At 37.1% G+C, this 25,443-nt stretch overlaps 1 protein-coding gene across 6 annotated transcripts in view; it reads right to left on the reverse strand.

Moving 5' to 3' along the window:
• Window positions 1-1,109: 1,109 nt before the first annotated feature.
• The window catches only part of PARG (poly(ADP-ribose) glycohydrolase), a 78,438-nt gene continuing 54,104 nt past the window's right edge, over window positions 1,110-25,443 (reverse strand). For 5 of the 6 annotated variants that reach the window (XM_062579740.1, XM_062579739.1, XM_062579744.1 and 2 more), the window contains 8 exons: window positions 24,722-24,782; window positions 24,025-24,100; window positions 21,226-21,373; window positions 15,042-15,120; window positions 14,008-14,116; window positions 10,207-10,312; window positions 5,037-5,165; window positions 1,110-4,253 (listed from right to left, as the gene is read on the reverse strand). In XM_062579740.1, the coding sequence (XP_062435724.1) occupies window positions 4,090-4,253; window positions 5,037-5,165; window positions 10,207-10,312; window positions 14,008-14,116; window positions 15,042-15,120; window positions 21,226-21,373; window positions 24,025-24,100; window positions 24,722-24,782 (872 nt within the window). In that variant the 3' untranslated portion in view covers window positions 1,110-4,089. The remainder of the gene's footprint in view (window positions 4,254-5,036; window positions 5,166-10,206; window positions 10,313-14,007; window positions 14,117-15,041; window positions 15,121-21,225; window positions 21,374-24,024; window positions 24,101-24,721; window positions 24,783-25,443) is intronic. The other variant, XM_062579743.1, reaches the window with a different exon arrangement.

Below are 25,443 nucleotides of genomic sequence, written 5' to 3' on the forward strand. Positions count from 1 at the left end.
TCAAGGTAATGGAGAACTTGCATTTTAAGCTGTTGCTTTGGTTCACCAACCCCCACATAAGCAAACACTATTATTTTTTGGTATTATAATTAGTTGGGATGCTCTGCTTTAAGATAGCACATAACTGACTCATATCTGTGATCCTCTGGGATAGTAAAACTGCTGGCTGCTTACAGACTGCAAGTGCATTTTCTTTCCTAGTTCTGCAACAGCACTTCTCAAAAAAATATGCCTTTCTTCCATTCTTTTTTCCTTCTTTCAAAGTAGAGAGGAAAACTGCACATTTGGCAATGCTGAGACTATAAACAGTAATTTCCTTAGCCAAATGTAACTTTCACTTCTTACTCTACAAGTCAGAAGATCTAGACGAAAACCGTTAGTACATTTTGCTGGAACAACACAAAATGCTAAAATCTCCAGAAGGAAATTAAGTTTTTTTTACAGTCACTGCTGTATGGTAAATCTTAAATTATTTAATTTTAATATTACAAACTCAAAGTTCAGATATACGTAAAAGCTCATGAGCAGCCAGAAATTGTTTTATTTGTTCTGTAAGGCTAAAAAATTAATTCCTTTTTAGTTTAAAGCAAGTTTGTTTTTTTTTTTTAAAAAAAAGTTTACTACTTTCCATTTAGGAGGACATTACTCCTACTTTTACAAACCCTGCAAACATTTAAGCAACATGTTCATTATTTAATTTTATTCAATTTTGTATTTTGTTTAGTTATATTTTCTTCATGAAGATCAAAGGATGGTTAAATGATCACTTTCCAAAGGCAAATTAGGAATTTAACATCCAGATGCCTACATATTGTCATATACATTTACGCTTATGAATTCTCACATTCATGTTCACACCTTCTCGGTTAGTTTGCACTGGAAATATACAGCTCTTTTAGTCCATTTAAGTTGTTATAAAGTCTTGATCAACTCCTAAAATATTATATACTAAGAACAGATTACTTCGCTACAATATTTTATGGGGCAAACTTCATTTTAATTATTAAATCTACTACTAGAACTATCTTTAGTATTGCACAGTGTACAGTCAAGTGTGCCAGAATTTATATTCTGTAAAGTATATTAAGGAGAGCAAAAAGCAGACGATATTGCTTGTCAGAATTTTTTTAATTGTATTCCTACAAAATCATGTAAACATTAGCATACAGATCCAGAAAAATCAATATAATGATGCATAAACTGTAGGTTTAAAAGAATGTCAACACTTCAACAGTTTATAAATTAATATATACAGTAACGGGTCCTCATCATTAGATAAGAACACCTCATAACTAACACCTCATAACTGAGGAATTTAGGTGCAAGAGCCATAAAACAAACAGACGTGCTCTGACACCAAACTTGATTATGAGGCAACACTGCAATCTAAATGACCACCCTTCGTTGTTTCATATTAAGCATTCAATTTAGCTGCTAAAACAAGTATAAAACAGTTTTGGTAGAAGTTTATTTGAAATCATATAGCGAGAATCCCTAATGTAATAATAATAATAAAAAAACAACAACAACAGAGTACTCCATAAACAGGTTTCTAGAAGAGTGAAACTGAAGTTTACTAGGGGGCACAAAGAGGCCATCAGCATCTCCATTTCACATCATTTCATGTAGAGCACCAAAATAACATCTCTAGCTAAAGAAAATGTTTCAGGTAGTTTAGAAATGGAGAGTAGTAGTTGGATGGAAACGTAAATAAGATGCAGAGCACAGATTAGACTGATCCAAAATTCCTGCTTCCACACTGATGCAGTATTCTGGGCAGTTTAGTTCTTTTTTCAAATTAGAAAGTGACAGGAATCTAACACTTAGCTTCTTAACTCTTATTTGCCTTTTAACCTGTCCCTACATCCATATTTCACAGGAAAAAAGTATGGGAAGCATATTCTGAAGAATGACCTCAAATAAGAGATATTCTTCTCCATGTTAGAAAATCTGAGGATTTTCAGTGTATCAGTGAAATTATAGACTATAGTAGGATTATCCTGGAAATACTAGATACTGCAAAAATTCTCTTTATTGAATACACTGTAATATGATCTTGAAAGAATCTTTCCAAAGTTAAATGTATTTTTCTATTTCTAGAGGTGATGTAGAATTTTATGCTATCTTATTTGGTACATTTTTCATAAACAAAAAATCTCTTCTCCCCCATGATGAAAATAAATATTGCACTAATGAACATGTTCTTATTTACAAGAAAAGGGAGGTCATACCTAGCCACCTAAAGCTTTTTGCTATATTTTCTTCCAGTTTTTCAGGAACAGATTTTGTTTATTTTTTCTGTATGAAATCCTGAGCAGTAAGGTGAGGAAGGTTTGGCAAATAGCACCAATTTTCCATTACTTGTCTTAATTATCAGGGTACATTTATCATCAGCACTGCATCTAGAAACACTATCATAGTTGAACTAAATGCCGAAATAGGAGCTTATAACAGTGTTATTCCTATTGCCAGAATTTAAGCTAATGCTGGAACACTAGGAGCAGGAAAAACTATTTTTGCTACCTCTGAGGACATAAGCTGTGAACAAAGTAAAGGACCTGAAATCCTGTCCCAATTTTTTTCTTTGTTATAATGGATGTGGGTAGAGAAAACTAAACAGTTCACAGGAATGATGGGAAGAAATTGCTTAGGCTGCAGGGTCAACTTCCAAGCAGCAAATTTCCAAGCTGCCCACTGTAGCACTAATGCAATGGTGTAGCACTCTGAAGTATTTTAAATGACCCAAACTCTTCACTGTCACTACTACCAGAGCAGCTCCAACAGTGAAGGTGTTATTTTAAGCCAGGCTCCCAACAGCTTCCAGCATTTAGTTATGTTATATTGCAGGCTCGGAGAGATTCCATCAGACACAAACCCAAAGGATTTGTTGATACCAGTGCCTTAGCTCACTACGTTTCCTGCAGCTGGTTTTTGCTCGTATTGCTAAACTGGTTGTAACAACGACAGACCAGACAAAAGAAATCTAACACAGATGAGGCTAAACTTAACAATTTGGGCTTCAACTCTGGATGAACAATGAGGAGACAAACCTTTCACTGGACTGGCCTTGTCCTGTCCTGGAAAAGTTTTATCACTGATGTACCTGAAGTCTTGTGTAAACTATTAATTTTTATTTAATGTACTACAGCAACATTCATTTGGTATTCACATAGATGGCAATAGCACAGTTTTTCTTTTTTTCAGACATCTTTTGATCTCTATTCATTATAGTCTTTCATACATCTAAAAAGACCCAGGCACAAGTTCCTAACAAGACATTATGTTCCAACTTTTTTCTTATTTGTAGCCTGAAGACATTGTGCACACTGATATGTGATTTCCATTTACTCACCCGAATCATCCCATCTGCATCTTACGCTTCTGTATGTGAATATTTCAGTAAAGGAGGACTGATATGAGAATATAAACACAGTTAGCAGACCTGAATTCAAATGATATTGCCAACAACAATGAACTCTGAGAAACTTCAGATATACTAGTATGTTTAAGACCTTGTTCAATATTGTCACAGACAGGTCCAATAAAATTTAGAAGGTTTTAAAAGTTTCCTGTGAAAGTGTTTCCCTCTATTTCTACTGACTCTGATTGTATTTCTCCTTTTCCTGCTCTCCTGTACTTCAGGTTTGCTCTACTCCTTCATGCTAACTTCTTATTCATCCCAAGACTTACATGGCTCCTTCTACTCCAGCATTAAAATTACATAAGAAATACAGGTAAGGATGCACAAAAATAAATGCAAAGTAATACTGGGAAATATTTTGAAGTTTTTCAGTAATTTCTTGACTGAAATGCAGATATATTAAAATTTCCTGCTGAACAAGGTATAATGCAAACAGGATTTACCAACGAAATCCTTTCCCTATGCATATGAACAAGATTTTCATGTATGAAACCATCAAACAAAAAAATTCTCTCTCTCAAAGCTTGATTTTTGTTTGGATGATACATGCAACACTATCAATGAAGTCAATACATATTAAGTTAAGCCAATTTGTATGTTACATCCGGTAATTCAAACAATATGCCAGTGGGAGGAGAGAAACAATGTTTTGATTAAACATACTTATTTTAATCCTCAAAGCACAATCCTTTTTCTTCATCATCATCAGTAGAATCTGCATAAGACTCAATGGTGCTATATATGAAAGAGTACAGCTTGACATCTGGTCCTGAAGTAGAACAACTTCTGCATTCTTCATTGTAGTATCTCAGTAATAGCCTATAAATGTCCCCTTAAAAATGAAAAGAAAAATACATTTTTAAAAATGTGAGATTATACCATATGATGAATGCATGACTGCAATTGCAAACAGAAGCACACATTTGTGCTGAGAGAGTGGTTACAAACTTCTTTTTAAAGGAGCAGTGACAGGGGAGCTAGAGAGCGATACAGGGGGGACACTTTGCAGGCCTTTCACATCACACAGTGGATCTCCCTCAGCTTTCTGCACGACCTGAACGTTAGCTTGCACACATACGCTTTACGAGTGTCTTACCAATGACCTTCAGCTAGCTTTGTGCTTCTGTCCCAGAAGTTAAGGCACTATTAACATTTACAGTGGGGCAAAGCATACACAGCTTTTCTTGTACTGCTACCAGATAATAGTTCTGGCTACTAATTCATCTTGCATGATCAAGCCAAAACCATTATGAAACAAATCTCTATCAAGAATGTGTAAGCAAATCTTCCTTTTTTTGAAGTATTTCAAATAATAACTAACTTTGTAAACCTTCTTTTTACTGCATATAGCCAAGATTTTCCAAGTTCTGGGGCATGAATCCCAAGGGTCAACTGAGAAGTGTTAATCTTTTACAAGGATTCAGAATCTCTTGTAACAAATTAACACTTCTCAGTTGACCCTGGATCAGAGCAGCTCCCCAACATTGGAAATAGGTGCAAATAAACTAAGACTAATTTGCTTGGGACTTGATGACAATAGTTCTTACTAAACAATTTCCACTTAAAGAAGGATAAATTTCTCTGCTGTATGAAAAGATTTTTTTTTTGTGCTCACCCACAGTTTGGCCCTTCTCACAGAGAAAAGTATGCACGCTATAAATATCTCTCATCAGCTCCACATCTCCAAAGGTAAAATAAACAATATCACGTCCAGCCTCAGCAGCTGCCAGTATCTGTATTAAGGCTGAAAGAACAGAAAGGGATTACACAGGTGAATATGGAATAAAACAATTTGTTGAAGGGAAAAGCACATCCTAAGCCTACAGGAAATAATCACACCACTATCTCTAGGTGAATACTGCACAGCAGTCTAACCACTGGGTGGGTAAGCATTACTCCCACTTTTAAAACAAAGTAAAGAAAACCAGACACTGCAGGTAAGAGGGTTGAAGTATTCTGCTGGAGTCACAAGAGACAACCACCTCACACATCTTTCTGTTCAGAAAACAACTTAGAAGAAAAAAATTTTTCTTCCAAGTAGCAATCAACCATTAGCTATCCAATGAGTGGGTACACCAGCACAAGAAAACACAGAGCACCATTTTATATCCTGTTTTAAGGTACTTGGGTTAAGTCACAGCAAGAAAGGGGTAAAGAAAAACCACCAGCACATGACGATTTCCATTCTCTGCCATCCTTAAGAAAAAATGGAGCAAACCCTTTTTACTAAGTAAGCAATATGTAACGGGACAGTGCCAGACTCTGCCTGGAAAGGGCTGACCCAACCTCATCTCCCAAGAGGAAATCTATGATGCTGCAGCCTCTTACAGTACAATTCAGTCTCCATCTAATCGATAATAAAAGTATGTAGCATATAATATGATAGCTCGTTCTGACCTATAAAAAGTGGCTGATGGTGTCATGAATGCAATGCAGGTTCTTTAATTTTTAGCTTTATCTTGAAACCAACTGGACCAAGCTGCATCGCATGTTCTGTTCATAGGTAACATTACAAAATTAACTTAGACTCTGTTTTTCTATATGGAAGAGAACGAAGAATGCTCCCTTTTTCAGAAAGAGAGATTTTTTTAAGCTTTATGTTGAGAAACCATCTAGGGTCCTGATCAGTGAGGAAGCTGAGACAATCTCACTGCAACTGGAGAGGGTGGCTCTGCCCACCTGCATTCTCCTCTTCCCACCAACCTCCTACCTATTTTGCAGCATCTCAGGTGCTCATCAGACATCTCACTGAGCTAACTCCATTCGCTAAGCCGGCAGAAAAGTTACACAACAGAGGGATAAAATCTACCTGTTTTCTGCTACTTTAGCAGTTGAATTGGCGGACTATTTAGTCTACTAGAGCTTGTCTTGTTTCAGATCAGATGGACACAATTTCAATATTAATCATCCAATGACAACATTAATCACATTTTAATTAATTTTATTTACTGGTTAGAAAAGGAAAATTTTCATTTTAAATAAAACAAAGAATGTACTGCACTACTGCTTGCTAGTGAAAATTAAACAGAAAGCTGTTCATAGCTTAGCTCACATTTTTAAACAGAGACCTAATAAAATACTGCAGTCTTTAATCAAAAAAACTCTTGTAAACTCATAGCTAAAATTATAAATTACATGATTCACATATGAAATTAATCTCAATCTGGGAATGGTATTTTAATTAAACTACTGAACCAGCTGTGGATTTGGTAAAGCTTCAGTAGTTCGGTTTTTAAAGGGCCTAATTAACTAGCTTGCATAGGGGAACAGAATCTAATGAATCTTCATTTTCATTACAAACAAACTACACAGTTTTGCCTTACACAAAAATCATTGAGAAAACCCTGCTGTTTATTCTGACTTGCTCTAAATCTCATGAAACAAGGGCCAAACAGTTCTGACAAGAGTCAGGCTTCAGCATCTCCTGGGCACTGGCAGTATGTAACACCCGCTGGAAGCGCCCTGCTACCAAGAGCAGCGTCACAGCGGCGGGGACCAAGTCCACGCACGGGGACCAGGGGGCCTCTCGCCCCTCAGCCCAGCTGGCCCGCTCTCATCTAACTCTTCCTGAAAGGAGGGTGCACTTTCTTCCACCACCCAGCAAGGCCACAGCTCCAGCACAACCCAGACCCCTCTACGGACCCAGGTCTTCACATGCCGGAGAACTTCATTGTGCTCCAGTCCCTTCTTCTGGGGGGAAGGGGGTTACGGCCAGCGACCACGGCGCCCCTCAGCACTCCCCACACTGTGGCACAGCAGCAGCACATGGGGCAGCAGAAGCCTGGAGAGATCGGCACGGGGAAAGTGGCACCAGAAGAAGCTGGGCCAGGAGGATCACAATGCTGCACTGGAATTAACATCTATTATTTTTGTATCATTGTAATTCTGAATTTACAGAATAGACAATGCCATCGCTGTAGCACCACCATATCACATGCGTTTACACTAGGCACGATGCAAGCTTTGTTTTCTTCCACCAGTTCCACAAGGGTCTAACGCTGATGATAGCTTTCCCAATGAGCTCTTGTTTTCTCAGCTAGATAAGAGCGCTGATTCAGGTAAACAGTATTTTCTCACAATCCTTCAAAGTTACATTTATGTATTTACAAAACGCCTGACTTCACATTGTCTCCTTTGCATTTTAAACAGTAAAAAACCCTCTTCTGATCTTTAGACAATTAAACATACCCTCTACATCTACAAACTGTTAATTTATCCTCTGGTCTGAAAAATTAGCCAAAATCTTCCAACCTCTCTCAGTTACATAAAAATACTTTTTCAATACTTCAAGTCCTATGTCCATACTGAAAACTTGTGGAAATATCTACAATTTAACTGAGATCCATCTGTTTTGTTAAAATATCAGGTCTTTCACTTACAAAGTCGGGCTTATTCGGTTGTCCTAAAGTCTCTGCTACAGATCCATCTACAGATCATTTTGAAATGAAAATTGTGTGCATCTAAACAATGTTATAGGAAAAAGGATATTTTTATATTACAAAATACGCAACACATTGTCTAGCCTTTGTAGCCAGCAACAGTTTTTCCCTTGGGTTCAGTGAAACTGTGGTATGATAACCTCAGTTTTCTAAAATATCTTCTGAAATGAAGATATATATATATTTTACAGAGTATCATATATTTATGATACTCTGTAAACTGCAGAAGACTCTTCTCCACTGTAAAAGATTTGGCCATGATGAAGTGAAAACACTGAGAGAATTTGCGGTTCAAAATAACCTTATACAACATTTTAGGACAAAAGGGATAAACATCTTTGTCATTTAGGACTGTGCAGGAAGTATCTGTGAACTCAACCCATGAAAAGGAACCTTCCTTTGGTTATCACATGTCAAATACCACTCTGACAAAAAGAAAAAGCACATATGCTTTTTAAATTACTGTGCCCTTTTCGTAGCTCAGTTTACTAAAAAATGTATTAAGTCATCTTGTTCCCAGTCAGCACTGGCTCAGAAAAAAGTGCCACATATTAAATGACCAGTTCCATATTCCATTGCACATCATTGTCCTTAAATTCTCTTTATTAAGCATTGATTTTGCAGAGTGAACTAAGTAATTGAGTTCAGTTTACAAAAAGACCAACTTCAATGAAAGTTGGGCCAGCCTCCTCCTTTGTAAGGCCTGACAAAAGAACAAGAGAAGGCTTAAGAGTACATGCATAGACTGAGACAAACATTTTCAGAACAATGGCAGTGCTGTAACTCGCTTTTAAATGCTATCGCTGGGAAACTTTTAAAAAAATGAAGTTGATCCAAAACCAGAGGAAAATATAACGAATGAAAGATCAAAATAAGGTAAAAGCTAAAACAAAACAATGTTATGGATATATAACAAGCACTTTTATCAAGCTTATACATGTTCTTGTTCTGGACAGCGTTCACATCTAATCTATGAAGCACTACATGATTACGGCCCATTTCTTTGTCTACACCTACAACATCCTTTCTTACGGGCTACTTCAACACACAGAATCAGCTCTGGGGGTCTTTGTTAGTATACCTCAGTTTTGAGCTCTCATGGATGGAGAAGTAAAGCATTCCAGTGATCAATCTCTAGTCCACAATTCACATCCAGATGTTAAATAATGTTTTATAAAAGATGAGCAGTATTTTTAGCAGAAACCCATATGCTAAAAAAAAATATACGTGGGGTACAACAATTCAGATCCAACAACAGATCTCATGCAATTTAAAACATTTATTAAGCCTTCCTAATGTGACTCATTAATCAAATATGATCAGATCCTGCAATAAATATTGCTCCTGATATTGATGATCTGAACTTGGCAATTCATTTTATCTAATGGAAACCAAAAGACAGCTGTCATAAAATCAATGAGCATTGAGAGAAAAATAGATGCTCAATGAATAAAACACATTCGGAAAGAAAACTAATGAAGCTGGTAGCCTGAAAATTATTCATCTGAGGACATAACCACCTAAAGCTGTTCAGAAGAACAAATTTTAAGTACACTCCAAAGGTTTGACAATAACCAAAATGTAAATTTCTACTTAGAATTATTTAAATCAGCATATGGATTTAATTGTCAGGATCCATCAGTCCGTTTGATGGGAAAAGAGTTTTAAAGGAACGCAGGCATGCAATATCTGCTGTACTATAAATATTTTAATTTAATAAAGGACTTGGGAAAGTGATGGCTAGCAGGTGAATCAGGAGAGAGTAGCGTCTCTGAGCGACGGTGGGTAAACTGGAAACGTCTCTTGCATACAGCAATGTACTAAGGAGCAAGACTGAACATTAGGCATTACCAGGGAGTTTTGGAAACCTTTTAAGTTACCAGGTACTTAGTTAAAGCAATTTTGCAGGGATGAAAATATTTTAGGTTTAGTCTAAGAGATTGGCCCAGAAAGGTCAATTGATTTATATGACTGAAAATTACTACAAATATGTCTTTTTGCGAATTAATATTGCAGATATATGGTTTTGAAGTTTCCAGGGTTATAGGTCCCTTTAAACACAGCATTTCACATGCTGTACCTACCTTAAACTTTCAACTACAGATGGCACATAAAAGCAGTAAGCATTGTGTTGTTCAGGGGCACAGGTTACTCAAGGCCTAAAAATGAGAGTTAATAAACCAGTCCTGTAGACAGTTTAATTATTATTCTAATTCTTGGCTAAAATTTATAAACAGTGAACAAAAAGGAAAATTGTACTTCCTTTAACAAAAAAAAGATTATGCCCAAGAACCAAAATGTAAGTTATTTGATTCATTTGGGCATTAATGTATTGCTACAATTTACCTTTTAATCGGGAGTCCCCTCCAAAGGCACCACATCCCCAGTTCCCTGTGGCTATTGCAGAGAGATGTTGAGGTGGAACATTGGGTCGAGAGAAGCCACAGTAGGCCTGCAGGCACACAAGAATCAGCAGATGACGTTGACAGGCAATCTGGTGCAATTTTTTTGTACAATTAGATAGCAACGATCAGTACTATCTTCTAGAAGCAAATTCAAATAAATTCAATACAGCGTCCGGCTTCCTTTATATTTAGTATCAGTCACAGTAGCATTAAAGACTTTAAGGCAAGCAGAATTTTTCTGTATTTGGATCCAAGCTAAAAATTAGATAAAAGTGTAAACACCTAGGGATTTCATCAAAATTGCAGAAAAGTTCCAGATTAGCCAGACAGACTATATCATGTTTGTTGCCTTTCAGCCCACTTAATACATATGACAGCTGGACCACTTCATCCAGTATTATTAAAATTCATGAATACTGAAAACATAATGCAAAATGGCATCTTAAAATGCAGGTATAAAGCAATAAATGAGGGAGGAGGAAAGTCTGATATGCACTACGAAGTCTTGAGCAATGGCAGGTATTTCTTTACATATACAGAAAAAAAGATACATCTCTCTGAAGTTTTTGAGATGGCATAAAGATTAATTGAACATATTGTCTGATATGGATTGAAAAAAATCTATGCCTTTTAGCCCTACCAGATTTAAGCAGTAAATTCTGACTTCTGTTAGTTATAACTTGGCAGCGTACCATGACTCGCTGTCTGCAAAAGTGTTTAGCAATTACCTGTTCCATCAGGTGCAGCTTTTTAAGCTTCCTCTAAAAACAGAACTATTACAGTGTGCTTAATGTTCAAAGCACATTTGTATAAGATGATTGGGCCAAGCAAGCTATTACATCAGCTGTGAGGAAGAATAATTCTTCAAATTTCATCCTCCCAGTGATGGATATGGATTGGTGCTGCAATAGGATGCCATTTTCTTTTCAGTTTTTATTTAACGAGCATGTGTTTCTCAACTAACCAGGAAAAAACATGGAGAATAAAAACTATCTTGTAAGAAAGGCTGCAAATGCTTGGAAGGTCTCCAGCAACAACAACAAAAATATCTGAAGGAAGTACTCTCATATGATTTTTCATAGCAAATAAAAGGTAAAGCTATCTTTAAATCCAGTAGAAAACTAATCACTTTCTAAAAAAGAAACAATGCATCAACATTTTAAATAGTTTTCACCTAAGAATACAGAAACATGCAAGCATTTTTGTACATAAAAGCAGTTGCTTCCATATGGAAAGCAGAAAAGTTGGTGCCTTTGAACAACATGAATTAATCTGCTCAAGCTGTACCACACAGTTGCTCAACATAGTTCTCACAGTTAACGCTGTTTAGAACAACCATACCATAATTTTTAGGCAATAATTTCTTGCTGAAGAAGCTATAGGCTTTTATGTCAGTAGCTATCAGAACAGACTTTGTAACATTTATGAATGTGATTGCAAGCCCAACTAAGTCAGTTGTTCCTCTGCATTTGGAAGGTGGAACTTCCAATTAAAAGAAGTTACTGCTAGGGAGAGACTTCATTAGGCAATAATCTCAAGAGGGTAGCAAGGATAAAGCTATGACATCTTTCAGATTTACAGGTACACGTGTAAATGTTGAAATCGGACACAATGGGATTGTTTCTCGTTCTAAGCAGCTAATTTAGGACAACATTAATCTTCTTTTCCAGGCATGGGATAAACCAGAAATAGGGGTCAGCCTAACACAGTTGCCATTTGAGAAATTTGACAGTGAACATCTGGTTCTTGAAGACAAATGGAGCATGAAAAGGAGACATCATATATGCTTATAATTCTTCTTACAGACCTGTATTTTCCTATTTTATTTTGAAGTTATTTCAATCATTTCCTAATGACTAACAAAGTAACAGAGGGTCAAAAGAACCTCTGGAAACAAATAGGGGCTAAGCTATGCCTAGTATATACCTAGATACATTTGTATTTCATAGCCTATGTGCATACATTTTGTTTACTGAGCTCTATTTTATTAAAACATAATGAAGATATAGAGTTACAACTTATTCCCTCAACTTGCTTTCACCACCACAGAAAACTCTTAAGGCTTATATTAATTTTGACTCAAGACAATTGAAAAGAACTCTTAATAGAGTACATTCCAACATATTTGATTTGTTAAAGTAACATAGAACTTTATTCAACAATATAACAAACTTAATTCTTTGTTTACCACAATAAAATTTTCTTTAAGTGAGACTTAGAAGTTTTCTTTAACTACCAACCAGTTCTCAAACAACATCAGCTAAACTGACATACACTATAGAAGATTCATGAATCTACTGTAATCTACTCCAAATTTTAAATCTAAACAATAATACTGAAAATTGTAGGCATATTATAAATTCAGTAGAGTCGGTAACTTGAATTTTGTAGTGAAATGTCACAGAAGTTTACACTGATTTTCAATTATTTTCAGGGCTAATTTCACTATCAAACAAAGAAACAAGCTGATGAATGTTATTTTAGTCACGAAGCACAAGTTTTAAAGCTAAATTAGTCTTTCATCACTGTACACCATTTCAAAAAAAAATCGATGGTCTTTAAGTTGCACTCCCTTTCTAGCTGGATGGCTAGGAAAATACTCACCTAGGGTGGAATGTATTTAGATACAACCTATTAAATTCTACTGCGTCCTATCAACATACTTCTGAAAGCAGTAAACTTCAACAGCTTCAACAATAGTGTCTCCTTATTTTTAATCCTCGAGCGAAAGCCAAGGCCTATTGCATGATCTATAAAAGCAGAAGTGCACTAAATAGACTTAGTATTAGCTTGTTTTTAACCCAAACATAAGCACAGTACCAACTGTGTAAGCATCCTTGTACTCAATGGCTCTGTAAAACAGTACTGCCATTGCTGTAACAGGCCACAGACCTTACACTAACTGTTCCTCATGCTAAGCATGCAAAGCCCCAGTTCTGGCCTGCTAGCTGGGTTATCAGCTTGTTATGAGAATCTGCATTGTGAAATACAGCTTGGTACTGGGTGTCTCTTGTTATGACACGCAGTTTAAGCATGGGGTAACAGCAAAGGCCTTGAAAATATGGACAAAAGTTGAAAGCTAAGGCCCCCAAACTATAAACAACTTACTGATGGCAATTACAGGTCATGGAAAAGCACAACCTTGAGAGCTGGGAAAAGACTGCTTTTGCTTCAAGAAAATAAACAGCAGCTAAGCAAGAAATAAAAACAAAAGCCAAGCCAGCCAAGCAACAGGATGAAGCATCTGCCACAACTGGGAAAATAACACTATCTGCATATGACAGTACCTCAAGAATTAGCATGAAAAGTGGGGAAAAAAGCAAGGGGCACTATTTGCCATGTTAAAAAATGTTAAAAAATCCCTCTTCACTAACTGGTAGGGTGAGTATGATTCAGCAGAGTCATAACTCAATCCTGTGAAAATACCAGGACAGAAACTTTGCACTACCTTTTAGGAGCAGGACAATGGAGAGTTAGAAACACATATATCCAAACTTTGTGCATATTTTTGAACATTAAAGAAAACATATCTTTGAATAGAATGTCAAAGAATAACTGCTTCTATTTGAAAAGCTTCTACTTTAACATTAGAGGACAAAACTCCAAAGTACACCTTCTATAAAAAAAAATTAAGTAAGAACATCCTTAGCTGAAGATAGCAGCAATACAAAAATACTGAAAAGGTATTATAAACATCAGTGAAACAGCCTTAGACTGCTGTCTGTAAGAAAAAGTTACTGACCTTGTTGAGCTCTCTTCTGATTTTCTCCGGACCAAACTGATCAAGAAAACGTCTGAAATGAAATGCATCTATAGCAACAATTTCAGTGTAGCGTCGCTGCCATTCATCCCTAAAATTGGAGGGAGGACAGAAGTGGACAACAAAATTAGTTTGTTAGTACTGGCCATACAACCATGATCCAAAATAAGCAACTCCCTGCACACAGAGGTTCTCTGCTAGTACAAGCCAGAAAGGTAAAGCTCAATGGAGCACCTTTTTTGTCTTTTTTTTTTTTTTTTTTGGGGGGGGGGGGGGAGGCGGGAAAGAAACAGCAGCATCAGGAAAGAGACAAAAGGCTTCCAAGTAAAAGTAAAAATACTTGGCTAGACTTTGAACATCAGAGTAGAGGTGTGAAACAAAATTAAATTGCACTGTTTATTAATTACAGAGGAACACTGCAAGGTCAGGAAAAAAAAGGCACTTTGGCTCCATTGTCCTCCAATATTTGTAAGAGTACACTGCATATGTTTCAAAGGAGCTCATTTCTCCTCAGCTTGTCTTGTTACCACGCCAAATGCATAATTTTGTGTATACACTATCATCATATTGTTGAGTTAAAAAACCCAAACATACACACACACACACGGCTTTCAACTCAGATTTATTACATTAAATCTTAGTTTGCCATGCAAGTGTCACTGGCACTGTAGCACCCAAGGTATCATTGTCAAGCTTCTTGCGAGGCATTATCAACCCACACCTCAGTCAATATGTTAACAAAATTTTGGATTAAAAACACACAGAAGTCGTTGGTTTAAAACTGACACATTGGCAGATACCATCATTAGCATCAAGCAAGCAAGGAAGACTGTTGATTAACATGAAGTAAGTTACTTAGTTTGTTGACTCTGCTGAAAAGAGCAGGAACAAACAGTAAAATTCTCCATGAGGAGAAAGGCTAGAAAATACTCAAGCCACCAATTTTTCAAAATTTTAGACATTTTAGACATTTAAAATTTTATTCCTTCAGCTGAAATATTTATGTGAAACCTTACCTTGGGGTCTTATCTTCATGGCTTCTCGCCCACCGGTAGGTTTCTGCATAGCCTGTATATTCACTGTACTGTTCAGTACCTGAAACACAAGCAATGTTCCATATTATATAAAAATTTGTAAATATTTTTTCTCTTGGTAAATATTCTTTCACAGGAATCATTGCTTCTCTGAATGAACATGTAACACTTAGGAGCATGGGTGGAAGCTAGAGATTCACATCTGTGTATGAATACAAGTCTTCCTGTAACCAGTAAAAGTTTCTTTTCCACAGGTGACAGTTAGCACCCATCACAGAACATGACAAACACAAATCTCATGTACGCTGTCCAGTCTGTAACTAAAAGATAATTCTTAAGTTTACCACCCTAAACATGGATAGCTTCTAAACAAATGGCCTTTCTTCCTGGAAATTTTACTGACTAATATCTGTTTAATGAAGATTGAGTGCCTCCCTTTCACTAGGATTTTTTTTTTTTCCTGAGATCGGAGTGGGAAAAAAGAGATTCCTAAAACATATTGAGAAGTAAACTTAAGAAAAGGATCAGGTTAGCTTTCCTGGAATGCACTGACAGAGGTGCTATAAAAGGTGCAGCAGCAGTATATTTCTCAGTTTTAATGATGTAGTAGTAATCGCTAACCCCAAGCTTTCAAAAGTCAAGTCAATTACAGAGTTTTTGATAGAATGGCATGTTATTAACCTTCAGAATTTGCTCCAAAATACTAGCAGCAGCAAAGTTTAAGGACAGAAATTTTTAATGCATCAGGGATAAACAAATCATTTATATACAGTCCAGGCTCACTACATGACAAGTTATTAATTAGCATAACTCAAATCTAGAAGCGTCTTGAAGACTACCACCTCTAAACATGCTGATAAAATAGTCACTCTATTATTCAAAACATGGCAACACTACTACATCACAGTTTAGCTAAGGGCTGAGATGACAGCTCTAAGAAACACGAGGAGAAAATATGAAAATGATAAAAAGTATACTTGGTGAGCTGTAGGTTTCCACAGACCAATTTTATTTTTCTTAAGCATAGCCTAAAATCCATAAAGCTGGAGAAAAGCCCTCTGGTCAGGAGCGTTCCAACCGTGCCAGCGTTACTCAGTCTGACGCCCTACAACCTCCCAAGGGCAGCCTTACGCAAGGGGAGGTAGCACTCTTACGCTTCCAAGTCTCATTGCCTCGGACCTCTTTCCCTCTTGTCATCATTTTGCTTTGCATTTGTGCAACATGATAAAACTGTGTTTCCCAACATGAATTCTCAGGTATTACAGCAATTAACAACACCGAACACACTGAAGAGCCACTGCTCTCCGCTGCAGCGGTCACTCCTAGGAGACCACTTCTACAAAAGCTTTCCAACCCAGCAAAGCCAGGGTCTAGAATATACCAGGCTACTCTACGAAAAAGACCAGCAGGGCATCTTGGCAAGCATTAAGGGGAGCCAGAAAGTAAATCATTAAGATCTCTAGCAATTTTAGCTATTATACTCTAGTATGCAAGCTACTTTTTAAAGGTTTATCCCAAGAGCAAGAAGGTGAACATTTTAACTAAAGCAAAGAATCACATGCCTTCTACAAAAGCCATCTTTCACCCTATCTTGCTAAACTTCAGGTCTCTGCTTCAAAATTTGGCAATGCATAAATGTTTCAAATACTTCTGAAGCAGCACCACAGCAAACCCACAAGTTTTCCCCTAGTTCTGGGCTCACAATAGGAGAATTATTTTTGCTTGTATTTCAAAAGCAGAGGATTGCAGAAAACGCATTGTTTAGAAAATTTCACCTCACACAGGTACAGTTTGGCACAATATTAACCAAATGAGAACTGTTAAAGCAACTCCTTAATCACAGGCAGTGATACCAACTATGCCTACAAATTTAACAGAAACTAGGTTTTAGAAAGCTCTGTAAGCATTCAAAATAATTGACAGCACAACAAAGTGTCTGATTACTAAGACAAGAGTCATGCATAACTATTGCATAGATGGATGAAACTCAGAATACAAATGTTCAAATTTAATCTGTCTTCCAATCTGTTAAAAAAAAAAAGTTGAACAGTCAGAAACTATTTACTTTAACCTCATAACTATTTACTTTAACCTCAACTGACTGCTTACTTTCAGTGGTCTTCAGCATATAAAACATAAGCTGCTAAAAAATCATTTTAAATGATGAATATATTTCAAGACATTTTCCCCATTTACCCAAATTCATTTTAACCAAAAAAAAACTTCTCACCAGTGCTCCTTCAACTTACGTGCCCCATTATTAGCTCATACTTTTTTCAGATTTATCTAGATAAGCCACACTGGGGACACAAATTCCCCCTCGATGCTAATTTATCCATTATACTAACTGATCACACCAGAAATTCCACACACCAAGACTTGCCTTCTTAGTATAAAAGTCCCCAAAATTGTGATGGTAGAATATATCTATATATTCATACACATCCATGCCCTCAACACAAGAGACAACTATGAGCGGCTGAAATATTCAGAAGTCAGTTTCTTGATCAAATTTTAGGCTATCAGCCTTCAGTAATATTTTTCATGACTTCGGTAAAATTTAGATTTATTGATATGCTTGGGAAAAGCATCTGAGCAAATAGTAAGAAAAGACAAACAAGGGAAATGTCTGACCTTTCTGACAACCCTCTCTAGGGGACAGTCTAGGAAAATTTCAGCTTTGAAAAGCTGATTTCCTTTGGCATCTAGCATGTGAAAAGAAAAGCTTGAGTTATCAAGATATTGCATCAGGATGGATTAAATGACAGTCAGAATATTAAGCTTCTGGTGAGGAAAGTATCAAGAAAACAAACAAGTAAATATATATATATGTACATATCTCTCTGTGTGTGTATATATATACACACACACACACACACATATAAAAATCAGTAACAAACAAATCATACAAACTCTAAACTTATGTCTCAAAACCTAGAGTTAATGAAAATCAATGGCTTCTATAAGTAAAGCTCTGGAAAGAGGTCAGATCAAAATGCTAACTCAACTGGCAGTACTTTTGCCTGTGAATCATAGGGATACAAACTGCTACTGCTGGGGGAACTGAAGTAATACAGAATGAATCATGTGTGTAAACATTTCTGCTGAATCTCCTTTTTCTTCCCATAAAAACATGGAAAGGGAAAAAAAAACACCTAAGCCATAGATACAGCACATGACCGCAGTTCCATCAGAGTTTTAAAAAGAAGCTACAAAATAAAGAAACCTACTCAAAGACAAAAAGAAAAAAAAAATACAAAAAATCTTTCAAACATACATTTTTAGTAAAAATGTGTAGTCGTTACAGAAGCAGAGGAACAGTGAAATTGCCAAATGCTAGCACTCGTCCATCTAAGAAGAGTTGCAATTATTTCTAAAACTAAATATAACATTCTCAGACTCCAGAGTCTTACTTTTCATTTGCATATAATCTATACAACATTATAAAGTACCCAGCAATAAGGAAAAAACAAACAAACAAACCCCACTATCCTACCACTATGTCTGGTGAGTTAGAAATCATAACTGCAAAGGCAGGAGGTAAGTACTACCACTATCACCCCCCAAAATTAAGTACATATCAAAAACACACGGATAGTTTTGCGCTTTTTTGCCCAGAGTTTTTTTTAGTCATCGTAGGCCAATATGAACAGATGTTTCCTGCCAAGAGGTGAGGGGAAGTCCTGCTCTCCCTCTCAGTCAGTTCTTCCAACCCTTCTCTTGTGCCACCACCCGTCTTCTGGCTCTCCACACAGTGGCACAAGCAACAAACTAATCCAGTTGAAAAACAGTTTTTCCCTCAGTGCTGATTTTCAGTTGGACCAACTGCCTGAGCTAGCTTATTGCATGTGCTTCCAAGTGTCTGAGAAAGCTTTGCCCAGAGCAGCAAGGACCAGCCACTGTTCAATCTCTAGATTCAAAGCAACCATGGAACTCAGCTTCATCTCCTCTTGACTCTGCTTGAGTACTTATGAACTCGGAAAACAAACAAACAACCCCCAACACTTCCCCCCTGCCTCCCCAAAAAACCCAAACTGAATAAAAATATTGACACTTATGAGCAGCTGTACCAAAGCAAACCTAGCAGAAACGCAGCCACTGGAATCTTTGACATTGCAGATGGCACTTCTGTAGGTAGATGCCTGTGCTGAAGAACTCGCCTCTTTGCATGACCAGTTCCATACTCATTACCGCGGTGATCTTACCCAGATACCATGCAATCACAACAAATTGAATTTCTTTCCAATTTCTCAGACTCTTCTGCAAACTTAAGCTACGCAGTTATACCCATTAGGCCACTGAGTCAAGCACATCTTAGAAAAAATACAATTTATCAAGAGGGTGGTGACACACAGTGGAGACTTGGCTAAGAACCGAGATGGAAGAATGCCAGGGATGAAATGAAGACGATGGAACAGCCACTTCCATTAGAAGAGGAGAATATTGTATCATATATTTTAATTGCAAAGTGCTGTAATAAAGTAAAACTGAAAGAATATTGTTTCATTGAAAAAGTCACCTTCATCTCTTCATTGCAAACCACTTCCCCCCTCCCTCCCCAGGAAAAAAGGAAGAAGTCCTTTCAAAACATTAACTCACTATTTTCCCCAAATCACTTATCACACAGACAGACAGCTGTGCTCTACTTTTACCCTCCCCAGAAGAGCACATCCAAAGGACAATACTTCAATATGTTAATCTTGTTACAGTACCGTACCCAAAATACATGGCAGAAATTTGGCCTGGCCAAGAATTTTCTGACTCCATTAAAAAAAAAAAAAAAAAAAAAATCACAAAAGCCCAATTGTCAAAAAGTTTGCACATGAAGGCATTAATTTAGGCAGAATAAGAAAAATAATGTCTTTCTTTAGAAAGATTACCAAGCTTAAGACCAAAACCAAGAGATGCTCTGCCCAATATAACCTATTGCCCAGTGACCAGCGTAAGATTTGGAAGATCCAAGCTCAAATTTCTACTGTGCATGCACATGAGAGAAAGCACAAGCACTCCGAAAGCACTGTTCCAAGGAATCTGTTCCAATACCTCCACAACTTGCTGCCTCTTGAGGCAGCTCAGGTAACTAAATATAAGATTATTTTTACTATAGCAAGCTGAATAATATAAAGTATATATAACTTCTTATAATATTTGCTTAGAGGATCTCTCTGGTCAAAGTATTTCTTTATAGCTATTGTTTACAGTAAGTTACATCCACTTTATTTTTCTGTCAGGAAGCACATAGCTGCTTACTGCATTACTGGGTGTAGAACAGACATATACAGCATTATCTGGGCCTCTCCAACCTTTTAGTACCTAAATTAGCTCTTCTGATCCACTTAGATGGATAATAAAACATTCCAAGATATAAAATAAAGATATAATAAAGATATAATAAAACATGTTAAGACAGATGCAGAAACAAAAGGAAAAATATTTTCAGTGAAGCACTGGACAGTCAGCATATCTCCATACACAGCCCTCCCAACAAATTGGAAAAGCAATTAGTTTTTAAATTTTATTTAACTAACTGTCAAAAGAAATGCATAACTTACAAGATCAGCATTCTCAGAGACGTTTACTGACTTAAAATCCTTTTTTATGAATACTGATTTTCTCCTTTTCCACTTCCTCCTCTATGGGGTAACTAGAGGCCAGTTCCTCCTCTCCCACTGAGTTTTCAATCACATTGATCTCACCGAAAGTTACCAGTTGCAGAAAGGAACAGAATCCCCCCTGCTTTGAGCACAACAAAAGTATAAGCTAACAGTTCTTAATTGCAACTTTTTCTTGTATCATACTACAGTATTCTTTAGTTAGCACTAAAAATGCTGAGACTTCAAACACACGTGTGCATACAATAAAGGAGTTTTATAAGATTTATTGGCTGCTTGCTGTCATCTTTTTTCTTTTAAAATAATTCCTTCACAAAACTTCTATTGGAACAGAGGCTGTATGGTCTTAGGGGTTGGGTAATCATCAGGAGTACCCTTAGGAGAAAGGTACTCATTGTTAAATGAGTATTAATTTTCTTCCTCCTCTTTTTTTTTTTTTTTTTTTTTAATACTTAAACATTTTAAACTTCAATTTGAAAAAAAAAGATATATACATACACACACGCAACATATAAATCAGAATGATATGTGAAACACCTTCCACAAACACTAACCTGTGATGATAAGACACTCATTGTGATCCAAGACTTCAGTGATGAGCCTAGATACAATCAGTTCTGGGTTAATTAAAAAGCGAATTTCTTCTTGTACTAGTCCTGCCCCAGTGACACCACCTCCAACAAAACGGTTTGCAAAATCAACCTAACAAAAAATATATTCAGGAAGAATATAAGATAAGTGAACACTATAACATCCTTTCATTTAGTGAGGTAAATAGTCCCACACAAATTTCAATGCTGTTCTGCTACAGTTTTGTTTAGCTGCTATCATTTGAAAATAAAAGCAGCAGGACAGTCCTCGATTAACGGTATGTCTTTTTCATTTTTCCTTTTCTTCTGAGACAACTTAAAATTAGAAAATTTAGACATTCTAAAGAAAAATACAGTTCTGCATCTCAAACGCTCTAGATCAAAGATTTTCTTTTTAAACGAAGTACATGTATTAGGACACATTTCAATATATGTAAACAATGGAAACAGCAAACAACAATAGTCTCTTCTTGAATTTTACAGACTCTGATCAATTATCCTTTAATAAGCATTCTGCCCCAGCTGTCCACCCTGGAGCATTTTTCAGCGTGACTTTGCCCCTATATCAGCTGTTCTGTACCTAGAAGAATTTCTTATGAATTCTCCTTGAAATGCTCTTGTATAAGGCAAGTCATTTTGATCATTAAAGTTTCTGCCCAAAAGAGAAAACCTCTGAACTCTTAATTTTTGCAGCAATAGTACGTATTTTACAAATTGCATTGTAATGCAACATAACCATTTTTAAAGCAAAAATGTTGGTTTATTCCATGATTACTGTTTATTCAAATTCACCACCCTGCTGCTGGAGTGGCATGAATGTCAGTGGAGGGTATAAGGTGGCTCAGCTGTCAGGTTCAAGTTAAAGCACCCTGAGAGGCAGCCACTGATCAGCAAGAGTCCCTGAAGCCTATCCTGGAAACACCGACAGACTCCAGCAGGTGAAGATTTGATGAATTTTACTATGATAAAGGGACAGTAATAATATCATCAACAACAACAACAATAATAAAAATGAAAAGCTACCCAACAGTCAGGGCCCCAAATGCATTGATAGGCCTTAATTATTCTTACTTAATTATGCGTCTAGCACTCCCCCCTTCCCACACACTCTGCCCCCAGGCACAGGAGCTCCCTATCAACATTGGATGCAGAGGGATGCAGAGCCATGCCCAGCCCTGTCCTGTCCTCTGCTGAACCCAACTTGCTGATGGGACTCCCAGGCCTGACCCCAAGGAGCTGACTCGTCACCTCGCATCTATTTGCCCACCACCCACTGCAGCAGAAACGGGGCTGTCACCGAGCCTGGCCGCTGGTCCCACGTGGCTGTCCATGACGCGGCCCTGCCCGCGCTGCGGCCACCCTGGGCACCCAGCTCATCTCCCTGGCGGAGCAGCCCCGCTCGTCCTGCTCCCTGCTGCCAGGGGACTCCTTCACCGCACGCAGACACTTGTTTTGTTTGATAAGACTTGAAATAGCCAGGAGGGAGAATATGAGTCCCTAGGCAATACTTATTTCTATTGAGTGCAACAAACATTTATGTTTTTAACATTTTACATGACAAGATGTAATTTAAACTTCTCTTTCCTTTGAAGTTAGAGCTAGTTGGATTAGGAGACAGTAGAAAAATGAACACTGCTGAGCAATTGCTGAGTTTATAACAACTTCAGTATATGTTTCTGCTGCTTAAGTTACATAAGGCCATGGGAGATTTTAAGGTTTAGGGAAAAAACACCAATGAGTGATGTTCTTGCTTGACAGATACACCATACTGGATCAAACAACTGAGCACATCAAGTTCAGGATTTCCTCCCTGCTCATGAACCATTTTTGAGCTATGCTACTTGGATATCAACCAGGATATTTAATCAACTAATTATTCTATTCCTCCTTCAGCAATACCTACTGAGACACCTCCATCATCCCAACTGCTCTACAAGCACAGAAGTAGAACTGACAGTTCCCTCATGGAAAAGCTTAAGTCTATTATCAGCCAAAACAAATAATGCAACTAATATCAGCAGAATGGGGAAAGAGAAAAGATTAAAGAGCAAGTTCACATTCTGGTTTTTTTTCGTAACTTAGGAAGAGGATTTCTTCCATTATTTACACATTAACTGTCTTAGTAGAAAATTTTAACTTTCTACTGTTCTCTAGCATCTACTTTTTTCAAAAAAGGAGGCTAATTTTCGCACTTCCTCTTACATTGCATCACTTGTTCCTAGCTAAGAAATTTCAACTTTTTTTTGTGTAATTCAACTCTAGAAGACAAACTTTTAACTAATTCAAAAATTCAGACATGTCCCTTGCTATAGATATGGACAGGACATCCTCCTTATCAATCTGTTTTATAGCTGACTGGCTCCCAGACTGAAACAGTGGTGCTGGCAACAGCAAAAAAGTCTCTTGAACTATTGAACTGGTCACTAGCTGGGGCACAAAAATCATTTTTTAAAAAATAAACTAAAAACCTTGACAGCTCATCAAGATCATAGCTGGAAACTTTTAGCTTGTCAGTCTTTGATCTTGGTTGAACTAAAAGACCTGAAGCTGTCTATGGCTTGTGCTTTTCTGTCAGCTAGTTCTGTAACAGGTACATTTGCAAAACTAAATGAACTACGGAACATTGTAATAAGACTGTTGGTTTTTTTTACACTGTATATCATCTTATCATTTAAATCAACTGAGGATAAACAAATAACTAAGCTGTCAAATCAAAGTATGACAAAAGCATGACATAAAGCTATTTTGCTGTTGCACGCTTACCTGTAGCATACCATGTCCATTGCTTTCAATAGTGCCTTCATAGGTGACATGCAATCTAGACAGTTTTTTCTGAGATCTTATCATTGGAGAAAAGACATTGTACAGAAATGACAATTATAGAATCTACCCACATTTTAAAAGAAGAATCCATTCAAAAACATCAGCTTCTATACATTCCAGCATAAGGTGGTTAAAAACTGATTGATCAAAGAAATGCATTTGCCACTCAGAAAAAAATTAAGGTTTAACAGTCAGCCCCTCAGTTTCTCCACATTTTTCACCGTAAAACCCCAAATCTCAAATTGAACTTCCACATTTTTCACACATATTTGTACCACCTTAACTTGCTAACCAGTGGGAAAGCTGTAACAATCTTTCTGTGGTGGCCATTATCCATAATTTATTGCATTCCCTGTCATTTCTGAAATCAAGTGACCATTAGTCCCACTCTAACAGCACCAAATATGTGTTACTGTTTTAAAAATTCACAAGAGACCTGTTGACTTCACAGGCAACAAACATGCTCAAAACCTCAGAGCACCCAAACTGCTTCTGCCAGTTCACCCACTTCCTTCTGGACTTCTCTCAGTAGCAACCCATACCAACCACTTCTAAGCCTCCATCTATTCCTTAAGAGTAAGATTTGGCTAGCACTAATTTAAGAAATTTCTTTTATATAATGGTATGTTTGTCTTACCTTTCCCAGTCTGGAAACTCCTGGAGGCTCTGCCTTGTAAACGTTACCAATCCTGTAGGTTCTACAGGCAAACCAACACCAGAGGAAAATACATTAGCTGCTAGAGCTTTAGTTCTTAGATTATTTTAACCAGTAAGCTTTTACAGCTACAGCAGACATGGTTACTGGCAGAAATAAAGGAATTTAGCTTTCCTCAAAAGCAGCTTTATATCCTCCCCAACAGCCTATGCTCAAACTGAAAACAATTAACACGAAGACCAAAATACTTGCTCCTCTGCTTCCACTTCCTTTTATTTATGCACCAAAAAAAGCAGCCAAAAGCACCGAAGTGGCTGTAAGGTATTATCAATAACCAATGCTTTCCTCTGTACTTTGAGTATTTTTCTTTTTCCAGATCAAGGAAAAAAACGTTCTCTAAGTGATTTTCACTTAAACTGTACTTTACTAAAAGGACTTGATAGGTGAGGTGAGAGTAAAATGTGCTGCCACTTAAGAAAAAGTCATATATCAGAGATTGCTTTATCTGTTGTTTTTGGTCCACAGGGAATGCACAGAGAACTCAACTTGCGGATAGATGAAAAGCCACCTCATGTTTCCCAGCAAGGCCTACTGTTTCAATAAAGTTATAGTGTTGGCAGATTCCAAATACAGCTGTTTCCAGCCCTGCCTGAAATTCACCGTACTGCAAATGAGGAAGAACTCCTGCACTCAAGAGAAAAAGA

Source organism: Rhea pennata, chromosome 7 (assembly GCF_028389875.1).
Source record: "Rhea pennata isolate bPtePen1 chromosome 7, bPtePen1.pri, whole genome shotgun sequence".
NCBI classification, from domain to species: domain Eukaryota; kingdom Metazoa; phylum Chordata; class Aves; order Rheiformes; family Rheidae; genus Rhea; species Rhea pennata.